The sequence below is a fragment of the Ricinus communis genome, chromosome 5 (assembly GCF_019578655.1).
Source record: "Ricinus communis isolate WT05 ecotype wild-type chromosome 5, ASM1957865v1, whole genome shotgun sequence".
Lineage (NCBI taxonomy): Eukaryota > Viridiplantae > Streptophyta > Magnoliopsida > Malpighiales > Euphorbiaceae > Ricinus > Ricinus communis.
Genome location: NC_063260.1, coordinates 5,208,706 through 5,216,335, shown reverse-complemented (window position 1 = coordinate 5,216,335; position 7,630 = coordinate 5,208,706). Strand labels below are relative to the sequence as shown.

Sequence of the window (7,630 nt, the reverse complement as noted above, 5' to 3'; positions counted from 1 at the left end):
TGTTACAAAAAAAATAATTTGTAAGAAAACATTAATGTTTCTTGTAATTTTTGAAGCCTGATTTAAAAGATTAAATTTTAGTCTAAAAATAATTCCAAAAACTAATTCCAAAAAACTGCGCCAAACAAGACCTAATGCCATAAGCCAAAGCCCATACGGCAAATGGCCGAAAAAAGCCAAGGAACGTGTCGAGCTTTGCGTAAAACAGGCGCCAGCCACTCCCCTCCTTTTCTTTAGCTTTCTATGGGCTATGCGTTATATTCGTTTGCATATTCTCACTCTTCCCACTCTCGCATCTGCTACTCCTCTTTCTTATAAAATCTGTACTTGATCCAATCACCGTCCACACCCTTTAACTCTCGCCACGATCAGAAAATCCAAGATTCCAGGTACACATATATTCATTTCTTTTTTGTTTCTTTCAACTTCTTGTGCTGTACACACATTTATCATATCACCTATGTGAATTATATAACATACATTTGTTCCTTTCTGTAAAACAAGGATACCCTTTTCTCATTTCTCTGTATTTCTTTCTCTAGATCGCTGTGTTCTAAAACAATTCATCGATAATGGCCGCTGCTACTGATAATAAGCTCACTCAGCTTAAATCTTCTGTTGCCGAGCTCAATCAAATCAGGTTTATATGTTATTGATATTGGAATCTTGGTTAGATTTATTCATCTTGTTTATTTTAGATCTAATTTGGTCTTCGGTTTTGTTTCTTTCCCGTAATTTGTAGTGAAAATGAAAAGAATGGATTCATTAGCCTTGTTGCTCGCTATCTCAGGTGATTCATATTTGGATTAAATATACATATGTATTTTCTTTACTTTGTCAATAATAAGCCTTAGTAGATGATAATTGGAGATCTAAGTTTAAATGTTACAGATTTGTAATGTTAGTAATTGTTTTAATTGTTGGATTTTACAATAAAGTGGGGAAGCACAACAAGTGGAATGGAGCAAGATTCAAACACCTACTGATGAAGTAGTTGTTCCTTATGATATCTTGGCACCTGTCCCTGAAGGTAATTATCATTAATCAACCATCTGTACTTAACAGTTATTATGCTTGTTATGTCTTTCAATTCGATTGTTTCTTTTCTCTTGTGTATTTTCAGTAAAGACGCATCCTTGTCATTTTGGTTTTTGCAGATCCAGCTGAAACTAAGAAGCTTTTGGACAAACTTGTTGTTTTGAAGCTTAATGGAGGATTGGGGACAACAATGGGATGCACTGGACCCAAGTATGCATTCTTTGATCTGTTTTGTATATGTAGTGAGATATGGAGTAGCAATGGACAATAATCATTGTTTTAATATATGTTTATGCAGGTCTGTCATTGAAGTTCGTAATGGATTAACATTCCTTGACCTAATTGTCATTCAGATTGAGGTTTTTATTTCCTTCTGCTTTGATTTAATTTTTTTTTTTTGAGGTGTTTCATCTACGCCTGCAACTAACTTTGGAATCACTATAGAATCTCAACTCCAAGTATGGGTGTGATGTCCCCTTGCTTCTTATGAACTCATTCAACACTCATGATGATACACAGAAGGTTCCTGACCTTGATCCTTACTTCACTTCTTGTCAATTACTTTCCCTTGAGATGTTACCCTCAATCTTACTAAGTCTTGTTCAACTTAGATTATTGAAAAGTACTCAAAATCAAACATTCAGATTCATACATTTAATCAGGTACATAATACTACTGCTTGCTAATGTCATTAAGAATATTGAAAAGTGTGGATCTATGATCTTCCCTCTTGGGTCTATGCAGAGCCAATATCCTCGCTTGGTTACTGAGGATTTTCAACCATTGCCATTGAAAGGACAGAGTGGCAAGGATGGATGGTATAGTTTATATATTTTCACCGCTTGTATTATAAAGTTCTTGTTTATGACTTTGCAGTATTTGAGGACTGTTAAGGCAAATATTCTTGATTAGTTGCTAGACGAATTCATTTTGGTGGTATTCTTTTTGTGCTTGAAATATACATCTGCATGTGAAGGTATCCTCCTGGTCATGGTGATGTGTTCCCATCCTTGAGGAACAGTGGCAAGCTTGATGCTCTGTTATCTCAGGTTAGTACTTGATGCAATATTCTTTACACTTAGTGATCCGATGAAGTAATTTCCCCTTGAATATTCTTAAACCCCTCTTCTATTTCTTTCTCTCCCTGATAGGGCAAGGAGTATGTGTTTGCTGCCAACTCAGATAACCTTGGTGCTATTGTTGATTTGAGTATCCTGATTTTGGATCTTATTCTAATTTTCTAGTCAAGTGGTAAGGATAAATTTTTTTTGATTTGATGTCTTTCAAGCAATTTCCCTTAACTCTGTGATACAGAAATTTTAAATCATCTGATCAGAAACAAGAATGAATACTGCATGGAGGTATGGAAAGATAAAAGCAGCCAATTAAATGCATTTGTGGCTTCAATTGTGTTCCTTATATTTTCTGTCTTGCAGGTGACACCCAAAACCCTGGCTGATGTGAAGGGTGGCACTCTCATCTCTTACGAAGGGAAGGTTCAGGTATATATTCTAATGCAGTGATTTTCTACTATCCTGCTTTTTTATGGATCCAGAAATAGTGGTCTTAACTCTTGACATACCCTGTGATGAATGACATTCCTAACCTTATTAGGCTTGAATCACAACTGCTAGACTATATATTTCTGAAAGTGAGCTGACAACTGAATATAGATATCATTTTTATTTGTAGTTCATTTTTTTTTTTTGTAGTTCATTTTTTCTTTAAATGTTATGCTGCATTTCTGTAAATAGATTATTGTAATGAAGAAGAGAATGTCCTATGGTCAGTGAAAGAGACTTCAGAATCCCAAAAACTTTTCTTTCTCTGTGATGTCATGCATTCTTCTAAGACTTTCTTTGATAAAAAGACTCCATTATTATGGATAACTTTTAACTTTAAAAGTAGCTGATAAAAAGCATCAGGACAAGATAACTACTGGAACTCTAATGGGAGTCAACCTTGAAATTTTGGATTGTAGTTTAACTTTGAAAATTGTTGTTTCCTTAGCTTGTGAGGTGAGTTGATCCTCTTCATGGGGTTTTGCTAGATTGCAGAATCATAAGATAAGACGCATCTAAGAGCTTACTAAATAATTAATTTAATGTGAAGAACTTGACTTCCTAAGAGCTCGACCAAGAACTCCCATCCTTGATCATGCCACTGAAGTAAGATTTGACTCAGCACAGTATATGGAGACGGTGGGTGACCCGTCTGCTAGGCATAAAAGATGGATAACATAAGTTGGGAATGACTAGTTGTATGATTTTGTACATAAATTGGTGTTAAAGTTTGCTATAGCATAGATTCTTCTCCAAGGCTTAGCTTGATTACTAACTCTGATTCAAGCTGGTCCTGAAGAGGACCTACTTGCTATTGTTATTCCTCGAGTAATTTTACGGGAAACTTAAATAATTTATTTATAACTTTGTAGGGTCATTTGATATTTTACCTGATTTATTTTTCTATTTTAGAATGTAGCCTCTATAGGCATGTTTGATCTTTTGGTCAAGTTAGAATAATTTGGATATGAGAGTGAAGGGTTCTATATCATTAATCCTGTTGACTTTGAAATGGATTTTGTTCTAGACCTCTATTGTTATTTTACTTGCTTTTACGGGAGACTTAAATCACAAAGAAGTTACAAAGTAGAATACACAGCAAGCTATTTGTCTTTTGACAGCAATTTTTGTGTGCATAGCCTCCAAAGTCAGATTGTAGGACAGTAAGCATTGGTAATCAGATAATGTTGTCAGAAGTACTGCTTTAGTCTACATAATTCTTGATGTTTCAGTTTTGGATTCCTGATTTTAGGAATGTCTAAGCAATTCTTTTCAATTCCTTCTTTCCCATAACCCTTTTTTTCTTTATAAGAAAGTACTCCCTTTTCTTTTTCCCTCCACGTCACTTCTGTGAAAAAAGAAATTAACACTTCAATTGACTGATTTTGTTTTCTTGATTGTGTGATGCAGTTATTGGAAATTGCACAAGTCCCTGATGAGCATGTAAGTGTGACACTATCCTTCTACTTATGTAGATAGTTTGTTACTTTATAAGTTTTCTTCTCATCTGCGTTTTAGAGATCTAGCTGTGCCTTTAGTTAGAATGTTTATTACAGCATGTGGATAAAGGGAACTGGTACGTACTACTTGTGCCGAGGAAGTTCCTTTGATGATCTCAACTTCCCAGCACTTAAGTAGAATGTTTTTACTGGGTTTGTGAATCAAAAATTCTTTTTGAAACAGGTCAATGAATTCAAGTCAATAGAGAAGTTCAAAATTTTCAATACAAACAATTTGTAAGTCAGTTTTGCTATACATGTTACAATGATAACTTGGCAATTGATGGAGCACTAAAAAGGTTACACTAATAACAGGTGGGTGAGCTTGTCAGCAATTAAAAGGCTTGTGGAAGCTGATGCATTAAAGATGGAGATAATTCCCAACCCAAAGGTATTTCCCTACCTCTCTCACTTCACCCCTCCCCTTTTTCTGCTATTCAATGCTTAATTGCAGATATTAGAGGCCAAATTCTCATAGCATGGATTTTTTTGCAGGAAGTGGATGGCGTCAAAGTTCTTCAGCTTGAAACTGCGGCTGGTGCAGCTATTAGGGTACTTTTTACAGACACAAAAATGACATAAATATATAAATATGGAAAAATGATTTTTGAGATTTAAAGTTGTGTCTTCTATTTGATACTAATGATTCCATTGCCTGTTATCCAGTTTTTTGATCATGCAATTGGTATAAATGTTCCTCGATCTCGATTCCTTCCAGTGAAGGCAACCTCAGATTTGCTTCTTGTCCAGGTTAGTTTTATCTTCTTTTGTTGTATTCAAGTCCAAACCCAGGTTTGAGATACGTCTAGCTCATCTTGTTTCCTGTTTTGGCAGTCTGATCTTTACACCTTAGACGGTGGCTTTGTTATCAGAAATAAAGCTAGGAAAAATCCTGCAAATCCTTCTGTTGAACTGGGTCCTGAATTTAAGAAGGTGATTTGATTTATTTGAAAATTGGTCTCTTGCACAGTTTAATTTTTGATACCAACTAATGTTTGTCCTTCACAGGTTGCCAATTTCTTGAGTCGATTTAAGTCAATCCCAAGCATCATTGAGCTTGATAGCCTTAAGGTGGCTGGTGATGTATGGTTTGGTGCTGGTGTTATACTCAAGGTATTACATGTACCACTGTTTCTTTTAGTATTTATTTGCCTTACCTGGAACACTAAAGGAATGTAGATATGTGCAAGTACATATTGACACCTGTCATATCATGCAAATGTAGAACTTCTTGGGATCATAATCTAGTAATAACCCCAATATATAAATGCATAAATGATTATATGCATGAGTCATCAGAATGTGAAGGAATGAGAATGAGATATCATTAGTGTTCCTTAATTGAATAGTCTTTCTTTCATTTCAAACCGTTAGACAAGACAAGAACCTGTAAGGAAAAGGGTTCTCCGCGTTGCATAGATTTTGCTTAGGGGTTGGTTATAGTAAGGCCTGATTGGTTGGGAAAGTGATATTTTGCTTAGGGGTTGGTTACAGTAAGGCCTGATTGGTTGGGAAAGTGATATGGACAGGGAAATACTGGTCGATATCCTGTGTTAATGATAGCATCGATCTCTTGGATTAGTCACCGTGATGCCCCCACCCCACATGGTGGGGCAAGCTCCTCATAATTTAAGAGAGTTGTCAACATATTGGCTTAGTACAATAGTGTTTGATATAGGATACAGACAAATTAGGAATAAGCTTCAATCCTGGTCCCATTCATTCATTTTAAATGAATGATAGTCAATATAGTACATGTGTACCTTCTTTTTCTTTGATGGTCTTGGTGACAATGTGGCATGGCCATGAGTTCCTTGTCAACTGGGTTGTGCTTGCCACGGATTAGACTTTTATGGCCAGCCTACTCGGCGAAGATTCTTATCAAGTGTTAGGTATATGAGTTGCTTATATATGATCCTTTTTATCCCTTGGTGAAAGAGGTTGCCTTTAGTACAATCATGTAATCAATTTTGTCATTGTCTTTCCTTGTTTGAATTGTCAGGTGTATGTGATTGCAGACCTCTCTTTATGCATTCACCCTCTCATTCTACTATGTGATTACCCATTCTCTCTTTCTATCACCCTAATGTTTAATGCTTGAACAGATAATTAATTTGTTCCCCGCAGGTCTTTTCCTTGAAATTCTCATCCTTTCTGATACTTGAACAATATTCACTGTGCACTAAATTTTCTTTTGGACACAGCTCTTTCAATTGGGTTATTTTTTTTCTGAAAATTTGTGGGTTCAGTGTTGCCTTAGTTGGTTTTAGGTGAATCTTTATAGATAACTGTGATGTACAATATCTAGGTACATGTAGTTAGGAGCGCATAAGTAACCTGTGAGACTGTTGCCTAGACTAATATCAGTTCAAAAACATTTAGAGAAGATCAAAAAACATGTCTGAGGTATAGCACATTCTCAATTTAAGTACGTGGCTTTATTATTGACAATGATGCATGTGGTTATTGCTGTCACTGAAATCTAGTTTGTAATAACTCCATCAGTTTTTTCTGAGGTGGGATTCACGTGGCACACTTTTTTAGCTAAGATGGTGCTTGCGCGGCACATCTTTCTTTTCTGCTGTGTAAGGCGACATCAGCAAAACTAACAGTATTGTGGCATTATATAGTATGTCAACAATGGCTAAAACCCCACACAACTTTTTATCATGGAAAAATCCACATACTTAAAATTGAAAGAAATGTATGTGTTTTGAACTTTTCCTGAACATTTATGAAGTTGATTAATCCTTTATTTTGGTACAATTTCTGTGTGAACATTCGAAACTGAGTTTTCTTTTTCTGAATTTTGTAGGGGAAAGTGACTATTTCAGCACAACCTGGTGTGAAATTGGAAATACCTGATGGTGCTGTAGTTGAGAACAAGGTACACAGTTTATTATGTTAATTTTAGTTCTCTTACCAGTTAATTCATTTTAATAAAGCTCACCCTTAAACTTTTTCTATCTCTCCAGGATATTAATGGCCCTGAGGACCTGTAAAAGAGTTGCTTGGCTGACATTGTGTTGGAGACAAAGAGTTGCTTGGCTGACATTGTGTTGGAGACTCTTTGAGGAGTCATTTCTCCATCTTACAATGCTCATGTATTTTTGATAGCAGAATAAGAGAGTGGTTCCCTTTCCTGTGTCTTGAATTCGGAATGCCGCTCTTCTACTTATGATATTATTTTTGTGTATACATACAATCTGATAAAGAGGATGTAAAACTACATGGGTGTTCGGATAACTTCTACAGATTAGTATAATGTGCAAACTTGTGCCTCGATCTCTGGCACAATTACCCATTTCTTTTTCCCAGATGTGCCAATATTGAAGAGAATCTTGATGATATTCTGAATCTCTTCTTTTTGGATCTCTTCATGCAACCTTGCTGATGCTTAAGCACTCTGGAAACAAATTTTAATGGGGCTAAAATCCATAAGATTTGGATAATTTTGGCAGATAATTTGGAAGGGGAGAGGCTGAAAATGATTAGTGAGTTAGGTGTGGGGGGTATGAAGTAAGATTTATT

At 35.7% G+C, this 7,630-nt stretch overlaps 1 protein-coding gene across 1 annotated transcript; it reads left to right on the top strand.

The window, feature by feature from the left end:
• The first annotated feature begins 217 nt into the window (after nucleotides 1-217).
• LOC8266519 (UTP--glucose-1-phosphate uridylyltransferase) lies at nucleotides 218-7,403 on the top strand. The gene is made up of 23 exons (XM_002526548.4): nucleotides 218-389; nucleotides 543-640; nucleotides 743-790; nucleotides 939-1,030; nucleotides 1,158-1,248; nucleotides 1,337-1,397; nucleotides 1,483-1,560; nucleotides 1,650-1,700; nucleotides 1,783-1,856; nucleotides 2,015-2,087; nucleotides 2,190-2,247; nucleotides 2,353-2,399; nucleotides 2,475-2,540; nucleotides 4,011-4,043; nucleotides 4,284-4,336; nucleotides 4,415-4,490; nucleotides 4,595-4,651; nucleotides 4,766-4,849; nucleotides 4,934-5,032; nucleotides 5,108-5,212; nucleotides 6,915-6,986; nucleotides 7,075-7,119; nucleotides 7,153-7,403. The coding sequence occupies exons 2-22, from the start codon at nucleotides 573-575 to the stop codon at nucleotides 7,099-7,101; spliced, it is 1,413 nt and encodes a 470-aa protein (XP_002526594.1). The 5' UTR covers nucleotides 218-389; nucleotides 543-572; the 3' UTR covers nucleotides 7,102-7,119; nucleotides 7,153-7,403.
• The last annotated feature ends 227 nt before the right edge of the window (nucleotides 7,404-7,630 follow it).

Excerpts from the sequence above, each read along its gene's own strand:
- LOC8266519 (XM_002526548.4), top strand. The coding sequence starts at position 573 with ATGGCCGCTGCTACTGATAATAAGCTCACTCAGCTTAAATCTTCTGTT. Across the intron at positions 641-742 it reads GCCGAGCTCAATCAAATCAG|TGAAAATGAAAAGAATGGAT; the intron begins GTTTATATGTTA and ends CGTAATTTGTAG. Across the intron at positions 5,213-6,914 it reads GTGCTGGTGTTATACTCAAG|GGGAAAGTGACTATTTCAGC; the intron begins GTATTACATGTA and ends TGAATTTTGTAG.